This window comes from Capricornis sumatraensis, chromosome 13 (genome assembly GCF_032405125.1).
Source record: "Capricornis sumatraensis isolate serow.1 chromosome 13, serow.2, whole genome shotgun sequence".
In the NCBI taxonomy this organism is placed as follows: domain Eukaryota; kingdom Metazoa; phylum Chordata; class Mammalia; order Artiodactyla; family Bovidae; genus Capricornis; species Capricornis sumatraensis.
In genome coordinates, this window is record NC_091081.1 from 83,379,242 (window position 1) to 83,403,678 (window position 24,437).

The following is a 24,437-nucleotide window of genomic DNA, read 5'->3' on the forward strand; positions in this document are numbered from 1 at the left end:
AGAGAAACCCACATAAGTCCCTGACCCCGGGCCCTGTGGTCCACTCAGAGCGATGTGCGTGGAGGCTCAGTCATGCTCACCGTAGATGATGTACTGGAGCAGGTCGGGGAGTTCGGCTGGTTCCAGAAGCAAACCTTCTTGATCCTGTGCCTGCTCTCAGCCGCCTTCGCCCCCATCTACGTGGGCATCGTCTTCCTAGCCTTCACCCCGGACCACCGCTGCCGGAGCCTGGGGGTGGCGGAGCTGAGCCGGCGATGCGGCTGGAGCCTGGCGGAGGAGCTCAACTACACGGTGCCGGGCCCGGGGCCCGAGGGCCAGTGCCTCCGCTACGAGGTGGACTGGAACCAGAGCACCCTCAGCTGCCTGGACCCGCTGGCCGGCCTGGCCGCCAATGGCAGCGCCCTGCCCCTGGGCCCCTGCGCGCAGGGCTGGGTGTACGACACGCCCGGCTCCTCCATCGTGACCGAGGTAAGAGCGGGCCTTTGCTGCGGGGATAATGATGCGGTTTCAGGGCAGAGAGGAAACATGATGGATCCTACAGGCTTCGACCCCACATCAGCAAAGAGGCAGCGGGGTCGTGCTCTCTGAACTCCGGCGCATCAGACTCCGTCCCGGGCACTGCTGTGCCTCCCTTGTTCAATCCTCTGCACACTCTGGGTGTTAGAGGAGGGAACTGGGGCGCAGAGACACCATCGCCTGCCAGGCTGAGCTGGACTGCTTGGATGGGGGGCCCCCGAGGAGACTGGCTCCTTCAGCCTTCTGCCCCACTGGCTTCTCCATGGGTCTGCAGAATCCACCTGGGGGCCAGTGGCCCCACCATCAGAGATGTGAGGCCCCATCCCTCCATTCACAAGCCGTGGACATGTGACAGCTCAATGCTGGTCTCTGAGGTGGTGTGGAAGCTGCCCTGGAGTCCGACTGAGCCCCAGCTATGCCCCGAGTTGGCTGAGTGTCGCTTTGTAGGTTACTCAGCCTCTCTGAGCCTCAGTTCCCTCATCAGTAAACCAGCGATGACAATGCCCTGCTTCCCAGGGGTCAGCCGAGGACAGCGAAGGTGCTGATCAGACAATCCAGAAGAGTGGCCAGGTCAGCACCCCTGGGTGTCCAGCACCCAGCTGCACCGGGTATCCTCTCCACGGCCCACAGGAGAGCAGGATGGTGGCAGAGCGCTTGCCTGGATAGGTTGCTGGTTTATCTGAGCGTTTGCTTTGAGAATATCTTACCGAGAAGCTAGCAGATTTCTCTCCTTCGTGGGCCCTTTGGAAAGTGCTATGCTGTGTCAAGCATGGGCACTTGGAAACTGACCTCAAGGTCGCTTGGTGAAGTCACAGGAGACGTTTAGACACATTAGTTGCTCAGTCATGTCCGACTGTTTGCAACCCCACGGACTGTAGCCTGCAAGGCTCCTCTGTCCATGGGATTCTCCAGGCCAGAATATTGGAGTGGGTAGCCATTTCCTTCTCCAGGGGATCGTCCCGACCCAGGGATTGAACCTGGGTCTCCTGCATTGCAGGCAGATTCTTTACCATCTGAGCCACCAGGGAAGCCATTTGGTGAAGCCACAGACCAGAACTACGCAGAGTCTGTCTGTTAGCAAACTGCTCACCTGAAACAAGGTAGCTGAGTGGCCTGAGCAGCACACGTCCAGCTGGAGAAAAGCGCCGTGTCCACCCCTCCAGCCCCACGGCCCGCTGTCTTGGGGGCCGGGGAGCAGGTATGGGTGCCCTTGCTCAGACATCCAGTCTCTGAGGCGTCTCCAATCGCAGATGTCCAGGTAGAGGACTCGCCTCCCAGGGATGCTGAACTGGCCGCTCTTCTTGCTGGGAATCTAGAAACAGACCCTGACGGGGATGTATTGTTCTCCGTGGCTGCGGCACACTCTGCTTGGAAAGGATCAGCTAGATGCATGAATTCATCTATTCACCCCTCCATCTATTCCCTCAGTAACCATGTCCTGAGCTTTTCCTCTGTTCTGGCACTGGGTATGATGCCAGGAGGGACACAGAAGAAGCCCGTGAGGTTCAAGGAGTTTGCAGTCTCCAGGGAGTGAGGGAGGGGTGGTGGCCGTGAGAATAAGATCAGTGTCTCAGACAAGGAGGGGGACCTTATCGTTCAGCTGGCCGCTGGGGTCTTCCCGTGGGAGGCGGCAGACTTTCTGCACTGGAGTGTAGCTGATTTACAGTGCTGTGTCAGTTTCAGGCAAGGTGATTCAGCTATGCCGTCCCAGACTAAGTCGCTTCAGTCGTGTCCGACTCTTTGCGACCCCATGGACTGCAGCCCGCCAGGCTCCTCTCTGTCCGTGGGATTCTCCAGGCAAGAACACTGGAGTGGGTTACCGTGCCACCTCCCTGACTCAGTTATATACACATAGATATCTATTTTTCTCAGATTCTTTTCCCTTCTAGGTTATTACAAAATATCAGGTATAATTCCCTGTGCTACACAGTACGTCCTTAGGAAAGAGTATTTGAATGGGGCCTAGGGTGGTATTTTGAGCTGCTAGGAGAGCAAACAGGGTGCGTCGGGGAATGTGAACCGAAGCTCACGGGAGAGGGGGCAGGGACCACGTTCAGGGAGCAATAGTTGTTGAACTGACTGGAATTCAGTAGAGGAGTCATGAACAGAATGGTGGTGGCTCAGCTTTGGGCCAGAGTGCTGAGATCTTACATCAGGTCACCAGATAAAATGCTGGACGCCCATTAAATTTGAATTTTGGGTAAACAACGAATATTTATTTAGGATAATTAGGTCCCAGATATTGCATAACATTTGATACTGACAGCTGAGGCTGGGGATTCAGATACTGCTGAGGACATGATTGCACTAAAAAAAAGTGTTGTTTATCTGAAATTCCAGTTTGGAGGGGCACCCCATATTTTTTTTTTTGCTCTAAAACTGGCAACCCTACCTTTGTGCCAAGTGGCAGTTCAGGCAGCGGAAGAAGACAGTCCTCACGGGACCTTGGGAATGGTCCAGGCGCTGGTGCGGAGTGGGGGTGACGCTCCCCAGAGGTGGGGAGAGCTTGAAGAGGCCGACATGGGCCCTGGCAGGGCTGTCAGTCAACGCGGCTGCCACAGGGTCGAAAAGAAGGATCGATTTTAGAGACGCAGACCCGGCAGGGGTTGGGGAGGAGGAGGGGCCCGATTTGCCAGAGGGTCCTGGCCAGGGAGGCAGGGCGGCTGAGACCCTGAACAGTGAGGCTGGGACACAGGGAAGTAGCAGGTCATGCATGTGGGGGGCCTGGGCTGGGCGGGGGCCTGGGGAGGGGACACAGCCCCGACTGGCTGACGGTGGGACCCGCGCACTCTGGGGAGGGCTGGGGGAGACGGTTTGGGGTTGTGGCTAGGGCTCAGCTGGGGGCACGCTAGTGTGCTGGGGGTGGGACCCAGCTGGAGGTGATGCAGGCGATGAGACGCGGGGCCTCAGGAGTGGAGGACCGCTTCTCCTGGGCGGAACGCGCCTCCTCTGACTCACCCTTCCCACTGCTTCACAACAACTTTTGCCTCCCCCCCTTGGCTTAAGCTGAAGCTTATTTGGGGGAGAACCCTCCCTAGTTATTCATTTCTGCAGAAATAATCTTTAACATGGCCTTGCCTTGGACGTTGGAATTGGCTGAAGGAAAGACGATGAGCTGACCTCTTTGAACACCCAGCTCCCCGTCCCTCCCCACCCTGAGGGCAGAGGTCAGGGTCCATTTGGGGCAGGAAGGTGCTGGTTTCCCAACTCACCTGATCCCTGGGATCACCTGGATTCCAACCCATGATCTGCTGAGACAGAACCCACGGGAACCTGGACTCTATCGAGGACGCTGGGTGACTCTGTGCCCTGTGAGCTTGGCCAGCCTGCTGCTCTATGGGTCACGTCCACCATACAGCCTGGCCCCGGAGAAATCCCCAGTGAAGTCCCAGCAGGGAGAGGGATCCGATCTAGGAGACCCCACCCCACCCCGTGTGCCCCCTGTACAAACCCAAGGCTTTCTGTCTTCCTAGGGGCACAGAGGGGCCCCAGGGACAGTGGCTGGGTCTGGGATCACAGAGGGCAGGCAGGTGCCTGCAGACAGAGCCCCTAGGCATAGCTGGGGGCAGAGTTCTTAAGGGAGGCGGCGTCAGTAGGGAAGGCCAGGCCCCCTTCCTCCAGTTCCATGAGCTCCCCGGCTTCTGCACGCCCCCAGAGCAGAATGGCACGCAGGGCATCTCAGGGAGGGTGGCAGAGACAGGGAGGGTGGCAGAGACATCTTACAAAGATGCTGATTGCAAAGAGTAGAAGAAACACCCCCAAACCATCGCCCTGTGGCTTTGGGGGCATCTAGTACACAGAGAACATCGTCCTGGGTGACGTAGGTGGAGGCTCCAGAGAGGCCGCTGGAGAGGCTGACCTGGGCCAGCGAGATAACAACTCCCAGGAGCGGCCTCCCCTGAGTTCCACTGATGGGGCCCAGGGCCGCAGACAAACCAAACAGCAGCAGGAGAAACTCCCCAGGGTGGTGTGCTTCCAGCTGAATTTTCAAGGGAATAAACACCTGGAGTGAGAGTTGGACCATAAAGAAAGCTGAGCACCAAAAAACTGATGTTTTTGAACTGTGGTGTTGGAGAAGACTCTTGAGAGTCCTGTGGGCTGCAAGGAGATCCAACCAGTCCATCCTAAAGGACATCAGCCCTGAATATTCATTGGAAGGACTGATGCTGAAGCTGAAACTCCAATCCTTCGGCCACCTGATGAGAAGAGCCGACTCACTGGAAAAGACCCTGATGCTGGGAAAGACTGAAGGCAGGAGGAGAAGGGGGTGACAGAAGATGAGATGGTTTGATGGCATCACGGACTTGATGGCATCATTGACTCTATGGATATAAATTTGAGCAAATCCCAGGAGATAGTAAAGGACAGGGAAGCCTGGCATGCTGCAGTCCCTGGAGTTGCAGAATCAGACATGCCTGAGCGACTGAACAACAAAAAGTAAAGCCTCCATTTAAAAAGTTAAATGGTTCAGTATTTACTAAACCACGGGCACATGGTTTCTCCCGCAGTGCCCACAGGGGCTTCACGAAGGTGATCGGAGCAGCTCCACACATGCCTTCCAGACAGGAGACCAAGGCCCCCCTGCTTGCTGCCCCTCTGTGCTCCAAGTGGGGATGCTTCTGCACTCGGGCCTCCCAGAGCACCCAGGCCTACTGGCATCACCACGCATGTGCCAAGCACGGAGGGGCGATCCCTGGACCTCACTCCCAACAGAGACCAGGCAGATTGGCCCCTGTCTTTGCCTCTGTCCTTCTGCCCTGGTTCCTCCCAGGCACATGGGACCCTCCGCATCTCCTGCCGTCTCTGGGCTCCCCCATCCCTGCCATGCAAGGCTACACAGGGCTGCTCCCCAGATGCCCCCACCAGCTGGCCTCTGCGTCTTTGGTAAGAAATTCTCACGTTGATACTGTTCCATCAGTCATGACATATTGACACAATTATTGGGTAGAATTTATGGAATAAAACATGTGATTCAGTTCAGTTCAGTCACTCAGTCATGTCCAGCTCTTTGCGACCCCATGGACTGCAGCACACCAGGCCTCCCTGTCCATCAGCAATTCCTGGACCTTACTCAAACTCATGTCCATCGAGTCGGTGATGCCATCCAGCCGTCTCATTCTCTATTGTCCTTTCTCCTCCTGCCCACAATCCCTCCCAGCATCAGGGTCTTTTCCAATGACTCAGTTATTCGCATCAGGTGGCCTAAGTATTGGAGTTTCAGCTTCAGCATCAATCCTTCTCAGGAATATTTAGGATTGATTTCCTTTAGGATGGACTGGTTGGCTCTCCTTGCAGTCCAAGGGACTTTCAAGAGTCTTTTCCAACACCACAGTTCAAAGCATCAATTCTTTGGCGCTCAGCTTTCTTAATTAAGGGTTTTTACCAATTCTGAGAAGCACGTCATATTTATTTTACATCATTTTTGTTTTTGGATAATTACTTTGCTGTATTTCCTTTAGAAACCTTACCACTTGGCCACACTGTCCTTTGAAAACTATCAGGGGTACCTGACAACAGACTCTTTAATTAGTGTGTATTGAGGGTAAACCCAAGATAAAGATATCAGGCATATAATGACACTGCCTGAGATTCCTCAGAAACCTTGCATTTGTCTTATGAAAATGTGGTGAAAGGAAAGACTGTGAGGGGCCCCAGGATCCCGCATTTTTGCGTAGTGCATTGACATTTTCTGCAGGGAAAATGGTAGGCGTAGTTTAATTTACAAACGGTCTTTTGTGTCTTGGCCCTTCCGACCCGCAGTTTAACCTGGTGTGTGATGACTCTTGGAAGGTGGACCTCTTTCAATCCTGTGTGAACTTGGGCTTCTTCCTGGGCTCTCTGGGAGTCGGCTACATCGCAGACAGGTATGTAAAGGCGGATCCGACCAAGCACAGCGCCAACACCGTTGGGGAGAAGGGACTTCAGCAGCCGGAGGTGGGAGAAGTGGCCAGAGGGAATCTTCGCAGAACTTGAGACCCGACACGGTAGGGAGTGAGGGACGATGTGGGGCAAGGCAATGGGAGGAAGCTGGGGACTTAGGGGGGACTTCAGAGGTTGAGACCGCAGGTGGGTTGTGTAGCTGGGATGCAGGGCTCAGAGGAAGGGGGCAGAAAGCCAAGGATTATGCTTCTGGCAGATGGGTGGAGGGGGGCAGGGCCATTTTTTGAGACAGAGAGGGTTAAGAATATCCTCCACTGCAGCTTTTAGGAGATGTGTTTCAGAGCATCGTGTGAGACAGAGAAGAGTGCCAAGTAGACAGTTGGATACATAAGGTTCAGGCTGGAGTTAAGTATTTGGGATTTGCCACCAGTAATTGGTATTTAAAGCGATAAACCAGGTTTGAGATAAGCTAGAAGAGGGTGTGCAGAGAGAAGTTCAACATGTAGAAGCTGGTGAGCAAGGACAGTGTCAGTGGGAGGTTGGAAATGAGAGATGAGCAAGCGGATTTTTGTGTGCGGACAGCTCTTTCTCCCCCCGCAGTATTTCCCTAAAGCGTGTTAATCATCTTTGCATGTGGGAAGTAGGTAGAGCGAATGGTTCCATCACTAATATTTTTAGGATTTATCTATTTATGTATCTATTTTCAGGAGTAGATAATTGTCATTAGAAGCTATATTTGTTTTGTTTCTTAAATCTTGCGTATGAGTGAGGTCACATGTTATTCGTTTTTCTCTGACTGCTTTCACTTAGAGCCTTACCCTCCATGTCCATCTGCACTGTTACAAATACATCCTTTCTTATGGCTGAGCACTACTGCATTGTCTACATATATATAATATATAATAATATAATATATAATAATTATAATATATAATATTATATATATATGCTGCTGCTAAGTTGCTTCAGTCGTGTCCAACTCTGTGCGACCCCATAGATGGCAGCCCACCAGGCTCCCTCGTCCCTGGGATTCTCCAGGCAAGAACACTGGAGTGGGTTGCCATTTCCTTCTCCAATGCATTAAAGTGAAAAGTGAAAGTAAAGTCGCTCAGACGTGCCTGACTCTTAGCGACCCCATGGACTGCAGCCTACCAGGCTCCTTCGTCCATGGGATTTTCCAGGCAAGATTTATCTATTTATGCACCTATTTTCAGGAGTAGATAATTGTCATTAGAAGCTATATTTGTTTTGTTTCTTAAATCTTGCGAATGAGTGAGGTCACATGTTATTCGTTTTTCTCTGACTGCTTTCACTTAGAGCTTTACCCTCCATGTCCATCTGCACTGTTACAAATACATTCTTTTTTATGGCTGAGCACTACTGCATTGTATACATATATATAATATATATAATAATAATGTAAATATAATATAATATAAATATATAATAATAATATATAATATTATATATACACACACACATATATATACACACACATCTTTATTCATTCAACTATCGATGGACACTTAGGTTGCTTCTGTATCAGTTCAGTTCAGTTCATTTCAGTCACTCAGTCATGTCCAACTCTTTGCAACCCCACGGACCACAGCATGTCAGGCCTCCCTATCCATCACCAACTCCTGGAGTCCACCCAAACTCTTGTCCATTGAGTCAGTGATGCCATCCAACCATCTCATCCTCTGTCATTCCCTTCTCCTCCTGCCATCAATCATTCCCAGCATCAGGATCTTTTCAAATGAGTCAGTTCTTCACATCAGGTGGCCAAACAAAGTATTAGAGCTTTAGCTTCAGCATCAGTCCTTCCATGTATTGCTTATATTGGAATATATTCCATATATTGCTTTCATATATTGGCAATTTAGCTAATACTGCAATAAACATGGGGCTGCAGATGTCTTTTTGAATTAGGGTTTTTGTTTCCTTTGGAGAAATATTCAGACCTGAGATCGCCGGATTGCATGGTGGTTCCATGTTTAATTTTTTGAAGAACCTTCGTCCTGTTGCTTCCGTTTTCCATGATGGCTGCCTCAGTTTCTATTCCCATCCACAGTGTCCTAAGCTCCCTTTTTTTCACGTCCTTGCCAACACTTATTGTTTATTGTCTTTCTGATAATGGCCATTCTGATAAGCATGAGGGGATATCTCATTGTAGTTTTTTTAAAAATGTTTTTTAAAAATTATTTTTAATTGGAGGATAATTGCTCTAGAATATTGTGTTGGCTTCTGCCGTACGCCAGTGTGAATGAACCGTAAGCATACACATGTCCCTTCCCTCTTGAACCTCCCTCCCCCACCCCCACCTCACCCCAGCCCTCTAGGTTCTTACAGAGCGCCGGTTGAGCTCCCTGTGTTTACAGCAACTTCCCTGCTCTCATTTGCATTTCCCTGATGACTAGGGATATTGGGCATCTCTTCACGTGTTTGTTGGCCCACTTTACTCACGAAAAAAGAAAGGAAAAACACTTTTCAATAATTATACTATTAGAATTAAATATTTCCCCAGAAAAACCTTATGAGCATTGATAAGGTTAACTATGTGGGTGGGTGGGGACCTGATTTCTGGTGCACCCTGTTAAGTCTGTGAATAGTAATGCAATCTATTAAATACAAAGATAACGAGAGGGGATGAGTCTGAGGACTGGGCGGGTCACAGAGGGAGACCCTGGTCCTTGACTGAGAGTGGTCAGGATTCCTCTTCCGAGTGACTTCGTTAAACCTGCAAGAGTTGCCGGTCGCTGTCACGGAGTGGGGACCAGGTCAGGCTTGGAGAAGGGGCCGCGATGTGTGATGGACTGCACGATGCCGCAGAGAAACTGTCTTGTCTCCCAGTAGAGAGCCTGCTGTCCCTTCGTCCCTGTGAACACTCAGCGCTCACCTCACTGTCTGCTTGTCTCGGAAGGTTTGGCCGCAAAGTGTGCCTCTTAGCCACCACCATCACCTGCGCCATCTCGGGCGTCCTGACGGCCGTGGCTCCGGACTACGCATCCCTGTTGCTCTTCCGCCTGCTGCAGGGGCTGGTCAGCAAGGGCAGCTGGACGGCTGGCTACACCCTGAGTAAGCATCTGCTGGCCCGAGGTTTCCAGCCACTTTGAGAAGCCCGGGAGGTCAGACAGTGGGGTAGAATGGGACGAAGCCGAACGTGCAGACGGGTTTGTTTTGGAGGAAGCCTAGAGAAAGTGTGGCCTTGCTAGCTGTATTTGTGTTTGTGTGATTGGAACTGAGTGTGCCGTCAGAATGGCCTCTGTCTCTTTGTTTGAGAGACACTTATATAACCACTCATATGGGTCCTTGTTTCCATATCAACTAATCTGTTTGAGAAAAGGAGATCACATGTGATGTGTTTACAGTGATGGGGTGTGTAGGAAGGGGAGACAGGTGGGAGAGTATTTTAACATTTTAAATATAAACTAACCAGCCTCTTCCAAAAGAAATACAACAAACTCCACTAGTTTGAAGGACGCTCAAGAGTTAGGCTGCAGTCCATGGGGTTGCGAAGAGCCGGACACAACTAAGCGACTCCACTTTCACGCCTTGGAGAAGGAAATGGCAACCCACTCCAGGGTTCTTGCCTGGAGTCCCAGGGACGGCGGAGCCTGGTGGGCTGCCATCTATGGGGTCGCACAGAGTCAGACACAACTGAAGCGACTTAGCAGCAGCAGCAACAGCAAGAGTTAGGGGAGAAGATACAAGAGGAAATAAAAGAAGCTCTTATACTTTGGCCGACTCATTGGAAAAGACCCTGATGCTGGGAAAGACAGAAGACAGCAGGAGATAGTTAGACAGCATCAGCCACGAATGGACATGAGCCTGGGAAAACTCTGGGAGGTGGTGAGGGACAGGGAAGCCTGGCGTGCAGCTGTCCATGGGGTCTCAAAGAGTCGAACATCACTTGGCGACTGAACAAGCAAATCAAAAAAGAGATAGATACAATGATGAAAAAACTCAAGTGTAAAACAATGTAATTCTATATACTATTTTTTCTTTCAAGTTTTCTCTGAAGAGTAAGACTAGAAAATGAAAAATACTTCTGCAGAAGAAAGCATAATAGCCACCTGTGTATCTCTCAGCCCATCAGACAGCCAGAGGATGGCCCAGGTTTTCACCAGGTCTTGCCATCTTTGAAAACAGTCTCTTATGGCTTGACATTCTAAGAAATAGTTCACTAGGGCCAAAAAACCCCCCTGTTCCTCCCCCAAGAAGTCATGAACACACTAGTTTAGTGAGTTTAGCCCATATCAACTGCAACAGCCCAGCCATCTAGAGGCTAAACGTGCAGTATTTGGCACCTGGTGACAAGGATTAATTTAAGGTCAAATCTACACCCAAGTCTGACCAGCAGTGTGGTCCTGGGCACGTTCCATAATCTCTCTCTGCCTCAGGATCCTCCACGTGGGGACCGCGGTGCCGTGAGGTCGATGAAGGGCCCCAGGGGGAGCCCAGAGCCATGCCTGCCCCTTCTCCTTCCTGTGTGGCTGTTGCCCTCGGGGCCCGAGATGCCGAGATAGATAAGGCCTCCCATCCTACTCTCAAGACACCAGTCAGTCCCAAAGGATATCAACCCTGAATACTCATTGGAAGGCCTGTTGCTGAAGCAAAAGCTCCAATACTTTGGCCACCTGATGCAAAGAGTTGATTCGTTGGAAAAGACCCTGATGCTGGGAAAGATGGAGTGCAGGAGGAGAAGGGGGTGAAAGGGGATGGGATCGTTGGATGGCATCACTGACTCAATGGACATGAGTTTGAGCAAACTCTGGGAGAGAATGGAGGACAGACGAGCCTGGCGGGCTATAGTCCATGGGCTACCAACCAACCAGTGAAGTTGCTCAGTCATGTCCGATTCTTTGTGTCCCCATGGGCTACAAGCCAGTGCAAAGAGTCGGAAACAGCTTAGCAACTGAACAACAACCTCTGTCAAGGAGCTCCCAGGCTAGAGAGAAAGGAAGACAGACTCGGAATGCTACCTGTCTGTGATGGAGTGCGTGCTACCCTGGCTTGCCTCCTTCCTATGGCTTTCTGCCTTGCTTGGAGGCCCCATACCCCCTGGTCCTGCACCAGGGACTCCCCTCCAGTCTGCGTGACCGACCCCTCCTCTTTTCCCAGCCCAGGGCATCTTCCTCCTCCACCCCCAAGCCTGCTCCCCCTGTGCCCCTCTCCCCAGCCCCTCATCTGCTTTCCTTTCAGAATACCTCCGGCACCACAGCCCTCTCGCTCCTCTGCTGCTTCTGCCGGGCCCCCCCACCACGCTGGGCTCCGCTCCACACTGGTCTACCCCCGGGGTGCCCACAGGCAGCAGCGTGGTGGGGGGGCCTTTAGCAGACGTAACGTCGGGTCACCCCTGTGCTGCGGCACCTCTGTGCCTCCCGCACTTGAAGCCAGTGTTCTCCGCAAGCCTACGAGACCTGCCCACCCCCCCTACCCCAGGAGGGCGCACGGCCCCCATGACCCGACCTCACCCAGCGGTCACCCGGGCTGCTATCCCTCTGCCTGGAACTCGCTTTCCCATTCTGGGTTCTGTTGACTACTGCTCCTCCTGATGGCTCAAATTTCCTCCACGAGCTCTGCTCCACTGCTCTCTGAAAATCTGCGACCCCCGGAGACTCCCCCACCTTCCTGGCTATTTATGCTTTCTCCCATGTGGCCCGCAGCATGCCAAGACCTGGGTGTGATGAACACAGTGTGTGTGTCTGGTCCACCACCTCTCATGAGGCTGTGAGGTTAGGAGGGCGGGACTGTGCCCACAGAGCTGGAGATGCATCTGAACACCTGTGACAGGGCCAGGTCCCTGGGGTGCACTCAAAGGTGTTGGTGGTGTTAACAGCACTTCCTAGGGGGTTGTGGGAAATACTCCAGCTAATCCTGGAGCCGACGGGAGGAAGGTTCTGGGCGGGAGAGCCCTGTCGATGGAATACTGCACTGTGCAAAGGCGGGGGGAGCTGCAGATAGCAAATGGGGGATTTTAAAGCGGATGGGAGCCCGCAGGTGACATTTCTCCGGTTTCAGTCACAGAGTTCGTGGGCCTGGGCTACAGACGGACGGTGGCGATCCTCTACCAGACGGCCTTCACCGTTGGGCTTGTGCTGCTCTCCGGACTGGCCTACGTCCTCCCGCACTGGCGCTGGCTGCAGCTGGCCGTCTCCCTGCCCATCTTTCTGCTCCTCTTCTGCTACTGGTACTGTGTCCCCATGGGGACCCGTCTTCCCAACAGCCAGGGCGGTCCTACCCGCAGGCCCGGGGCTTCCAGCCACCCACGCCATCTGGGGTGCTCCGTCATGGGGTAGCCCTCACTCCTGGGGGGAGCCACTCTCAGCCACCCTTTAAAGAAACAAATTCACTTCACCCAGAGAGAGGCCTGAGATGCTAAAAGTCGGACAAAAGTTCACCTCGCCATGAAGTAGGCATCTGCTCTTGGATGAGCTGGTGAAGGAGGAGATGAAGGAATGGAGCCATCTCTGTGAGTGTGCCCATCAGACAGGACCATCGGCAGAATGGATGAGGAAGCTGTGGTTCATACACACAAGCAATATTTCTCAGCCATAAAAAAGAATGCATTCGAGCCAGCTCCAGCGAGGTTCTCTTTCGATCTTAACCTCAGACGGGCTCTGGGGGAGACGCCAAGTGGGGATGATCTGTGTCCTCAGGTTTGTGCCCGAGTCCCCCCGATGGCTGTTATCGCAAAAGAGAAACACTGAGGCGATAAAGATCATGGACCACATTGCCCAAAAGAACGGGAAGCTGCCTCCTGCCGACCTGAAGGTGACTCACTTGCAAGGGTTTTCTCTCCTCACTGAATGCTGGGTCGGGTTTATGACTTAGCGCTTGCCTGTGGCACTTGCGTGGGGAGGCGGGAAGGTGCTGGAACTCTTTGGGGTGATGAGTATGATGACCGACCTCGGGGTGGTGGCTGGTGGGAGGCAGGGGGCGGGGTGGGCGAAGGGCTCTGATGGCGATTCCTGATCACGGTGGCAGCCTGGATGTGGCTGATGCCCTGACTCTCTCCTAGATGCTGTCTCTAGAGGAGGACGTCACTGAGAAGCTGAGCCCCTCATTCACAGACCTGTTCCGCACGCCCATCCTGAGGAAGTACACCTTCATCCTGATGTACCTGTGGTAAGGGGTCTTTCCAAGGCCCCGCGCGCTTCCCTGCATGCCTGGGTACACGTCAGAGACGGTGGGCCAACTTATGGAGGGGGGGGGGAAAGAGAGGCATGAAAAGGCATTTCCAGATGGCCTTCCGCTCAAAGAGCTCTTAAAAAGACACCCATATTTCTCCCTTGAGGACATCCCAGTAGAGGCAAGGCCTCATTTTAGTAAGAAGAAATCCCCATGTAGAAAAGTCAGTAGTGAGTTGGAGGGAGGTGACAGGGTTGCCAGAAACCCTGTGCTTCAGGAGCCAAGTGCTGACTTAGCCCTGGTAGGTAGATGAGATTTCAGGGATTCCCCAGGACATCAGTCTGGTGGCTCAGACAGTAAAGCATCTGCCTACAATGTGGGATATCCGGGTTCGATCCCTGGGTTGGGGAGATATTGGAGAAAGAAATGGCAACCCACTCCAGCACTCTTGTCTGGAAATCCCATGGACGGAGGAGCCTGGTAGGTTAGAGTCCATGGGGTCACAAAGAGTCGGACACGACTGAATGGCTTCATTTTCCGGGCTGTCAAGGGGGAAGAAGTCTTCCTCACGTCTGAGGACTCGACAGAGCCTGCGGAAAGCACATGCGTGCTTTTTTCACACCGATTAGGAAACGCCTGTCCACGCCCAGCACCCCTTGCACACCCCAGGGCCGTGTCACTCTCCCCGGTGGCTTCCTTGAGATGGGGTCTTCTCCCTCTTCCCTTGGGGGGCTGGGTCAGCTCCCCACCTCAGCACTTGCTCCTCCAACCCCGGCGGCCCTCCAGTTACTTCTGGAAACCCCTGGGCCGAGTATCTGGGTTCCCTTTCCACTGGGGTCACTCTGCCACCCTGCCCTTCTTGCCCTTCTGTGAAATAAGGGTTCCAATGACGAGGGCAGTGCCTGGCACATAGCAGCCACTCTGTAAATATTTGTGGGAGCTTAAATGAGTAACCAGTGTTCCACAGAGTCATCCTGAGTTCTCTAGACGCTGGGTTGTCTCCTGGTCCCCAGGCCCTGTGTCTGCAGGCTGGCCCTGGGAGCCCTTGTATCCGCCGTATGAGGGGCCCAGGGACCCCTGCAAGCATGCCAGGTGCCTGGTGTGTTTCTCTTGATTCTCAGCATCTGGCGCCATGGTACCTCTGGCGCCAGGACCCCACAGACAGGAAGGCTTGCTCCCCTCCTGTATCAGCCCAGCTCCCATCTCCACCCCTAGCACCCCTGTCGAGGCGGTGATTCTGTCTCGTCAGCTCTCTCACACCCCTCCACGCAAGCTTTCTGCAAATCCCTCTCTGTCTTGAAAACCTATCCCGAACGTGCCATTTTCTCATCGCCTGTGCTCTTGGGTGTGAGTGTGGCAATCTCCCGCCCAGCTCATCGCTGTAGCCTCCTTGCTGGCGGTCTGCTCCCGCTCCTGTTCCCCCCTCCCCAGAGCACAGGTCACGGATGGCATCACCTTGTCCACATCCTCATAGACTTCCTAATCCACCGAGAAGAAACCTAGCTTCCTTCCACGGCCTGCAAGGCTTCATGCCATCTGGCCCTGGACACCTTCTCTTACTGTACACGCCCCCTGCCCCCATCCGCTCCATTCATTACAGCGACTCGGGGCCGGGGGGCCCATCACTTCCTGGCTGTGTGACCTTCAGGAAGCTTCGTGATCTCTGTGACTCAGTTTCCTCATCAGCCAATGGAGGCAATGATAGGATCTACTCACAGGCATGTTGGAAGAATTAATGTGATAATGCGTGTGAAAGGCTTAGAACTTAGGAAATGCCCAACAACGACAGACTGCTATTTTTATAGGAGTGTGAGAAGGAAATGGCAACCCACTCCAGTATTCCTTCCTGGGAAATCCCATGGACAGAGGAGCCTGGCAGGCTACAGTCCATGGGGTTGCAAAGAGTCAGACACTTGGCGAAAAAACCATCACCTCTACCTGTAGCAGTGTGTACATGCAGTTTGTGGGTTCTGCCAGAAGATGGCAGCATTGCACATTGTTGACTGCAGTTTGGTTGGTCAGTGGCTAAGTCCTGTCCAACTATTTGGGACCCCATGGGACCCCATGGATGGCAGCACGCCAGGCTTCCCTGTTCTTCACCATCTCCCAGAGTTTGTTGTGATTTGGGGTTTTTGTTTATTTGTTTGTGCAGGAAAATCAGGGCTCTATATTCCTTTCTCTTAGGTCAGTCGCTTTATGAGTAGAAGATGACTGTTGCCATTTAACCATTTAACCCGGAATAGAGAAGCTTCCCCTTGCCCCACCAGGCTCATCTAAACTCACCGAGTTGCAGGCAGTGCATTCTTATTCTCTTGACACTTTGTTTCAAACAGGAATAATTTAGGACTAGAAACAAAAGCATACCAGACTCCCCTGAATGCAGCTTTATAAAACCAGGGAGTGAGTGAGTGAAGTGAATGAAAGTCGTTCAGTCATGTCAGACTCTTTGCAACCCTATGGACTACAGCCTACCAAGCTCCTCTGTCCATGAGACCTTCCAGGAAAGAATACTGGAGTGGGTTGCCAGTCCCTTCTCGAGGGGATTTTCCCGACACAGGGATCGAACTGGGGACTCCTGCATTGCAGGCAGATTCCTAACCGTCTGAGCCACGAGAGTTGGACCTTATAAAACCAGGGGGGTGTAGTAATGAGAAATGTCCCCTGTGACCTCAGTTTTGGAACTGATGGGCAATTTGCATTTCTATAAGAAAGTTATTTCTTATCCACCAAAATCTCTTCCCACAGCCAGTACTTCATATCTGCAGGTTCTGCATCTGGGGATTCAATCAACTGCAGATAAAAAATAGTCAAAAAATTCCAGACAGTCCCCAAAAGCAAACCTTGAATCTGCTGCATGCTGGCAACTACTTACACAACATTTATATTATGTTAGGTGTTACAAGTAATCTAGCAATGGTGTCAGTCTTACGGGAGTGTGCCCATCCTACGCTGATTCATACGATTTACACGAGGGACTCGAGCATCCTCGGATTCTGGTACCCTGGGGGGGTCCTGGAACCAGTCCCCCATGGTAGTGAGGAATGACTGTACCAACAGAGTCATTCAATGCTCCAAAATTGTGCAGTTTGCCCAAAAGTGACCCATGGGATGCTACGTTTTCCCCTGAGTCAGAGTGACTGAGCTGGTCCCCATCCTGTGTGCCAGGTTCTGTAACATGGTTTTTCTTTCCTCAAATATGCGTGAATGGGTCGTATGCCGTGGGATATGGGGTGAAAGAGAGGAAGGGAATACTGCTGGTTCAAGATGGTGTGATGTGCGCAGGGGGCCCTCACTGTGGAGCTGGGAAGACTTGGCTGACTCCTCCCCGCCATGGTGCTCTGGATCCTGGCCCTGGGAAAGACAACCGTGACAGCAATAAAATCTGCTCTTCTCTGAGTGCCCACCTACACCAAGCCCTTCTGGTCCACAGCCTCAATGAATTCTCAAGACAGATTCACAGCTGAAGAAACTGAGGCACAGTTAACTTACGAAGACCACACAGCTCAGACAGCACTCTGAATCCTGAAACTGCTCACTCCCCACTGCTGTCTCCCGCCCTCCTTCACCTTGGAGGCTTGGGGCATCCGATGAGCTAGGGCCCTTGTGGTGTTCAGAGCAGGGCTGCCCACAGGGGCACAGTAAGGAGTAAACGATGGTCGCTACATCGTTTGCCATCTCTCGGAAACATGGGTCTGTCCTGTAAGTCACAGGCTCACAAAAATCGTGGAAGGAGCTTCTCAACCAGGAGGGCCCCTTCTGGATTTTGATGCCCCCCCCCACCCCCACCTCTTCTCATATTACGACTTCCCAGGTGGCTCAGATGGTAAATTGTCTGCCTACAATGTGGGAGACTCGGGTTCGATCTCCTGGGTTGGGAAGATCCCCCTGGAGATGGAAATGGCAACCCACTCCAGTATTCTTGCCTGGAAAATCCCATGGACAGAAGAGCCTGGTGGGCTATAGTTCTTGGGGTCTCAGAGTCGGACGCGACTGAGCGACCTCACTTACTTTCTTACTTCTCATATTGGTCTAGAACATTCTACATCCAGCAGTGGATGCTTCCTTCCAGCTCGCAGGGGCCTCTATCCCGGCCAGTCTCCGGGATCTCCCTTCTTCCGAGGAGCTCACCTTTGACCCACCTCTCCTGCCGCCCAGGTTCACCAGCTCCGTGGTCTACCAGGGCCTCATCATGCACGTGGGCGCCACTGGCGGGAACCTCTACCTGGACTTCCTCTACTCTGCTCTGGTCGAGTTCCCCGCGGCCTTCATCATCCTCGTCACCATCGACCGCTTCGGCCGCCGCTACCCGCTGGCCACGTTCAACCTGGTGGCCGGGCTGGCCTGCTTCCTCATGATCTTTATCCCACATGGTGAGTGGTCCACACACATTGTCATCCGGGTCGTTGAACTGTGGGAAGAGTGTTGGAACAGGAACAAAGACAAGGTGCTTACCTGAGTCTAGAATTACCTTTTAAAAATTTTAAGTAGAGGTACAGCATACCAACAATGAGCCCTTTTAAAGTGTTCAAGCCAATGAATTTTTCACCTGTATGTATGCCTGGGCACTGCGACCTATGCCAAGATAAGGAACATTTCCAGCACCTCGGAAGGTCCCTCACCTTCCTTGGCCACCAACGCTCACCACCCCTGCCCGGGTCACCGCAACTCTGGTCTCTGCCACCGCAGATTAAAGTCGGCTGTTCTTGAACTTCATACAATTGAACCATACTGCACCTACGCTTTGGATCGCCTTCATTCACTTACTGCGGCGTCTGCAAGGGTCACCTCACCCACATTGTCCCAAGAGGGTGTCACTTGTACTTTTTCACTGTTGGGCAGCCTCGCATTGTAGGAATCCCTCACCCTAAATCCAGGCCTCTGTTGACTTCAGGCTTCCTAAGGTCACCCTGGACTGCCGTATAAAGAATTAAAGTCTCATCCCTCTTCCTCCTTCTCTTTTCCCTCTAGAACATAAGCTCCAAGAAGCGGAAACATTCTCTGCTTTGCTCACAGCCGAGCTCCTGTGGCAGAGACACCACTCTATCACGTACATAGAGGAGCTTCCCAGGTGGTGCTACTGGTAAAGAGCCTGACTGTCAGTGCAAGAGGCGTAAGAGATGCAGGTTCAGTCCCTGGGTTGGGAAGATCTGAAGTCATCCAGTGTCTGCCTATTTGGATTGAGGCTGCAGCGAACATTCCAACGCATCTTTTCGTGGACACTCACTTCCCTTGCTGGGTCAGGGGGCGGGACACAGGTTAGTTTTAGTAGATACAGCCAGACAGCTTTTCAGTTCACGCTCCCATGGTGACGCATCAGCTTTCCAGTGGTTCCACAGACTCACTAACACATGGCATCATTAGTCTTTTCAACACCAGCCATCTTGGTGCCTGTTTGCTTGAGTCCATAATTCTTAGCAATCCAAGATAAGCCAAAGCAGAATCGTTCGGGCCACTTTAATTTGAGTACATACATTGCCTTTCTCATCTGCTACTTTTAGAAATGTTAAAAAAAAAAAATAGGAGAGCAGATTTGCTATTTTCTCAGTTTTTATTGCTTGTGCTCGGCAGTTGTTGGTTTAATGAGTCATTTTGGCAGGCTTTGGGGGCAGGATATTATGAGAAACATCCCATGAAATCCCTGTTCTCAAGAATTAGACTTCACAGAGCAGGCTGGAAATTTTAAGAGGTAGCAAAAGGTAGCTCAGGTGTTTTTTTCTCCCTCCTTTCATGAGCGAGTGAGTGAGTGAAGTCGCTCAGTCGTGTTCGACTCTTTACGACCCCATGGACTGTAGCCCACCAGCTCCTCCATCCATGGAATTTTCCAGGCAAGAGTGCTGGAGTGGGTAGCCGTTTCCTTCTCCAGGGGATCTTCCCGACCCAGGGATTGAACTGGGTCTCCCGCAATGCAGGCAGGCGCGACACTGTCTGGGCCACCAGGGACAAGGAAGAAGGCAAAGGTGTCGAGCATCTGAAATCGGCTCCCCCCATTTCCTCCCAGTTCCCTGTTTCTAGAATCCTGGTAAAGCTGAATGAATGAGCAGAGGTTTTCGTTGTTGCTGTTTTTTAAATAACAACACCAAGTACTGAGAGGGAACCTGGGATCTGCGGCCATTTGGTTATCACCTGGAAGAAGCTTGGGTACTGCGTCCTCTGTCCCGCACCCTCCCAGGACCCTCTCCCAGCTCCCACTCTCGCCACTCGCCTTTACTGGTCTTCATCGCATTCGATGACGAGCCTTCGTCTCCTGCTCCAGAAACTATTTCAAGTACCTTCTATGTATTTGTGTGCAGGCATGCTAAGTCACTTTAGTTGTGTCTGACTCTTTGTGACCCTCTGGAGCAAAGACCCTTTGGAGCCCATCAGGCTCCTCTCTCCATGGGTTTCTCCAGGCAAGAATACTGGAGTGGGTTGCTGTGCCCTCCTCTAGGGGATCTTCCCAACCCAGGGACTGAACCTGCATCTCTTATGTCTCTTGCAGTTGGGTTCTTTACCAGTAGCACCACCTGGGAAGCTCCTCTGTGTACTTGACAGAGTGGTGTCTCTGCCCCAGGATCTCAGCCGTGAGCAAAGCAGAGAAAGATTCCACTTCTTGGAGCTTACGTTCTAGAGGGAAAAGAGAAGGAGGAAGAGGGATGGGGCATTAATTCTTCGTATGGTGGTCCAGGGTGACCTTAGGAGACCTAAGTGAAGAGGGGATGAGCCATTTAAACAGCCGGGCAAGGAGGTTTCCAGAAAAGGGAACAGCAAGAGCAAGGACCCTGAGGATGGGGAGAGCTGGGCGCTGGAGGAGCAGCCGGACCCTGGTGAGCAGGGGACAGGGAGAGATGCCAGCGTGGGTTTTATCCCAAGCGTGGCAGGAAGCCACGTGGCAGGACTGCAGTTGTAAGTGGTCCCTCCGACTGCTGGGGTGAGTGACCTGGGCCCAGAGGAGGCAGGGCGGTTCTCTGAGGGCGAGGATGCCGTGCATGTCCAGGAGAGCATCTTGCCAAATCCATCAAAGCTGCGGAATTTGTGACCAATGCCCTCCTCCAGGGGTCCGAGTGAACTCCCTTATCTTGTATCTCGTAGGAGCCTTAACTAAAGGCTCCGCATGGGCTCTCCTCCAGGCAGAGGGCAGCCGAGACCTGGAGAGACCGCGCTGGCTGGCTGGCTCTCCCCAGAGCCTCCCGCTGGCGAGGGGACGGACGCCTGTCTTCCTTGAGTAGCCGGCTCGTGGGGATGAGGGTGAGATGACACGCTGTCTGGGACCCTGGAGGCTCTCTTAGTGAGCCGGCCTGACTCAGGAGCTACTTGTGGTTTGGGGTCTGGGTGAACACCTAACATCCAGGTGAAGCAGACAATGGTGTCTAATGCTTTGACGGCTCCCCAGGAAGGAGAAGGCTTCTGGACCTGCCGCTAACTAAGATGCAGAGCCATCTGTTAGGAGGAGATGAGGCTTTGCATCCCTCATCCTCTCAGACCAGTGAAAGATGCTTGGGTTAAAAACATGTGTTCTGAGGACTTCCCTGGTGGTCCAGGGGTTAAGAATCCAGCTGCCACTGCAGGGACATGGGTTCGATCCTTGCTCTGGCAAAATTCTGTATGCCGCGGGGCCACTGAGCCCAGGTGTCAGACTGCTGAGCCCAAGTCACAGAGCCCACAAGCTGTAACTCCTGAAGCCTCAGCATCAGACCTAGACAGTGGCCCCTGCTCGTACAACTAGAGAAAGCCTTTGCACAGCTGCGAAGGCTAGGTGCCAACAAAAATAAATAAAACATTTTTTAAAATGTGTTGGGAAATGAGTGCTGAGGATGAGAAATCCGGTCCACCAGCTCTAGGACTTCTGCCCGAGGGAACCACGTTGTTGAGGACCTACTGTGTTTCAAGAGCTGTGTCAGAAAGGACTCTATTGCAGGATAATAAAAAGCCAGGACTGGTGGGGTGGTCACGACGCACAGCTGACATGTGTTATCTCTAAATTTCACCACCACCTTTAAGTTGGGTAAGATTATTCCCATTTCATAGCTGAGGAGACTGAGGCAGGCAGAAGTAAGCCATTTGCCTTGTCACTCTGCTGACAGGAGGCACAGCTGAGATTCAAAAAAGCACATTCTGTCCTCTGCACAGTGAAGTCTTCCCTCAAGTGTCATCAAGTCCCCAAATCTCTCAGGACTCCGTTTAGTTCACGTTAGTAGTGGTCGCTAAGTCGTGTCTGACTCTTTGGGACCCTATGGACTGTAGCCTGCCAGGCTCCTCTGTCCACGGGATTCTCCAGGCAAGAATACTGGGGCGGGTTGCTGTTTCCTCCTCCAGGGCATCTTCCCAACCCAGATATCAAACCCAAGTGTCCCGCACTGCAAGCAGATTCTTTACCATCTGAGCCACCAGGCTCAGTTTACTGATCCAAATCTGGAGGGGTCGGATAAGACAGCTTTTCGGGCCCTTCCAGCTCTTAAGTCCAAGCTCCCAGTCACGGCGTCCCCTCGCAAATCTATGGCTCTAGCTCTCACACCCTCTGTCTCTTTCCTCCCAGATCTGCCCTGGTTGAACATCACGGTAGCTTGTGTCGGCCGAATGGGGATCACCATCGTGTTCCAGATGGTGTGCCTGGTCAACGCCGAGCTGTTCCCTACATTCATCAGGTGAGTGTATCCACGGGGACAGGGTGGCTAGCTGCTGACAGGGCTGTGGGCCAGCCGGGCTCACTGAGGACCACTCTTAAAGATGCCCCCCAGGGTGGATGGGTTGACATTGAGATGGGGGTTGGGCATCAAAGACAGCCCACGCCTGATGCAGTAGAGAAGGTGAGATGGACAGGTTAAAGTGGACTCAGGGTCACAGCACGTGCCGTATGGAGGGCCAACATAAGAGAAAAGACATCTGGTTAAGGGCAGTTCCTATTTGGACCGTGACATACAGAGCATTGCCACACATGGCGTGCAGGTCATCCGGTAAAATTGCTGTTACCCGCCTTTCACATGTGAGCAGACCGAGGTTTACAAAGGGAAGGCGACCTCCCCAGGATCACACAGCTAGAAAGTGGCAGGGTCCAGGTAAGAACACACCGCTTCGCCCCTCTTATTTTTTTTCAACTGAAGTACGGTTGATTTACATTGGTGTGTGTGAATTTCTGCTGCACAGCCAAGAGATTCAGTTACACGTACCCAGAGTAATACATTCTTTCTCATGTTCTTTTCCACTGTGGCTTCTCACAGGGTAGTGAGTGACATCTGCTGTGTTCTACAGTAGGACCTGGCTGTTTGTCCGTCCTCTTTACACTCGTTTGCGTCTGCTAGGCCCAACCTCCCACTCCATCCCTCCCCTCCCCCTCCCTCTTGGGGACCAAGAACACACTTCTGTCTGCCCTTGAAGCTGGTATTTCCCTACAACGACAGAATACTTTGTAAGCATAGCAATGGGCCCAGATCATTCATTGTTTCAAGTCAGGTTTATTGAGGTAGAATTTTCTTAGAGCAAGATTTACCCTCAAAGGCACAGTTTGATGAGTTTTGATCTGTTCATTTCACCAGCACCATGATCAAGGTGACACAGATGCGTCTCCAACGTGTGCAAATGCGTCCTCCTGTCCCTTTGTGGTCCGCCTTCTCCCCTCCCACCTCCAGCACCGGGCAAGCCCCGATCTGGTTTCTCTCCCCATGGCTTTGCCGTTTCTTGAATGTTGCATACATGGAGTAACTTGGAGTGCAGGCTTTTGCATTTGGCTTCTTTCGCTTGACATCAGGGGACCCATCCAGGCCGTGGCTTGTATAATGCTCCATTCCTCCTTATTGCTGAGTGTGGTTTCCATGCGTGGAAGATGGACCATGATGTGTTTCTCTGTTTCTCAGTTCATGGAGGTTTGGGCTTTTTCCAGACAGAGTGATTACAATACAGGTGCCAGTAAGTATTCACTTATGGGTTTATGAGCTTCCTTGTGACTCAGCTGGTAAAGACTCTGCCTGCCATGCAGGAGACGCTGGTTCTATTCCTGGGCCGGGAAGATCTGCTGGAGAAAGGATAGGCTACCCACTCCTGTGTTCTTGGGTTTCCTTAGTGGCTCAACTGGTAAAGAATCCACCTGCAATGTGGGAGACCTGGGTTCGATCCCTGGGTTGGGAAGATCCCCTGGAGAAGGGAAAGGCTGCCCACTCCAGTATTCTGGCCTGGAGAATTCCATGGACTGCATATAGTCCGTGGAGCTGCAAAAAGTCGGACACGACTGAGCAACTTTTGCTTCACTATAGGTCTTTGGGTGGACATATGTCTTCATTTCTCTTAGGAAAAAACTTAGGGATGGGTCATATGGTAGTTGTGTGTTTAAATTCATGAGAAACTAACAATGTTTTCCAAAGTGGCCACACCAGTTTCTATCCCACCAGCTGTGTGAGACACAGGTGATTGCTCTGTATCCTCTGCTGTCCTTGGTGTCACCAGCTTAAAAAAAAAGCCATTCTTGGAGGTGGTGTTATTATCGTGACTTCGATTTACCTTGTCCTAACTACTGATAATGTTGATCACCGTTGCATGTCCTTATTACCATCTGTATCTTAGAAGGCTTAGTCTAAATGAAGAGTATTTTTATTGTAAAGGATTAACCCCCTTAAAGTTTAAATTCTGACCTTTGTTAGAGTTTGGCACATTTCTGCGAACACTTCCTCCACCCCGCCTCACTTTATAAATTCTTTCTTCTCCCCATATCATCAGACCAGTGATGTCTAAGAACTATTCCAGCTCTCCATCCTTCTCTTACACCTGGGCAGCCCTCAGAACCCTTTCATGAGCCAGAAGACACAGGTGACTGATTCAGTCTTTCCTGCACATCCCTCATTAAAAGGCCCTGTCTCATCTGGAAAAGATTGTTCGGAATGGGTACAGAGAGATAAAGGCAAATGAAGGAGAAAAATCTACAATTGGCAGTTCTGAGCCCAGAG

At 52.1% G+C, this 24,437-nt stretch overlaps 1 protein-coding gene across 2 annotated transcripts in view; it reads left to right on the plus strand.

Moving 5' to 3' along the window:
- Positions 1-24,437, plus strand: part of LOC138089829 (solute carrier family 22 member 1) — a 37,926-nt gene continuing 13,489 nt past the window's right edge. The window contains exons 1-8 of one of the 2 annotated variants that reach the window (XM_068985387.1): positions 1-468; positions 6,277-6,380; positions 9,317-9,471; positions 12,418-12,586; positions 13,056-13,170; positions 13,418-13,524; positions 17,683-17,897; positions 18,496-19,444. In XM_068985387.1, coding sequence (XP_068841488.1) covers positions 73-468; positions 6,277-6,380; positions 9,317-9,471; positions 12,418-12,586; positions 13,056-13,170; positions 13,418-13,524; positions 17,683-17,897; positions 18,496-18,611 — 1,377 coding nt within the window. In that variant the 5' untranslated portion in view covers positions 1-72 and the 3' untranslated portion in view covers positions 18,612-19,444. Of the gene's footprint in view, positions 469-6,276; positions 6,381-9,316; positions 9,472-12,417; positions 12,587-13,055; positions 13,171-13,417; positions 13,525-17,682; positions 17,898-18,495; positions 19,445-22,039; positions 22,149-24,437 lie in introns of those variants that run through there. The other variant, XM_068985386.1, reaches the window with a different exon arrangement.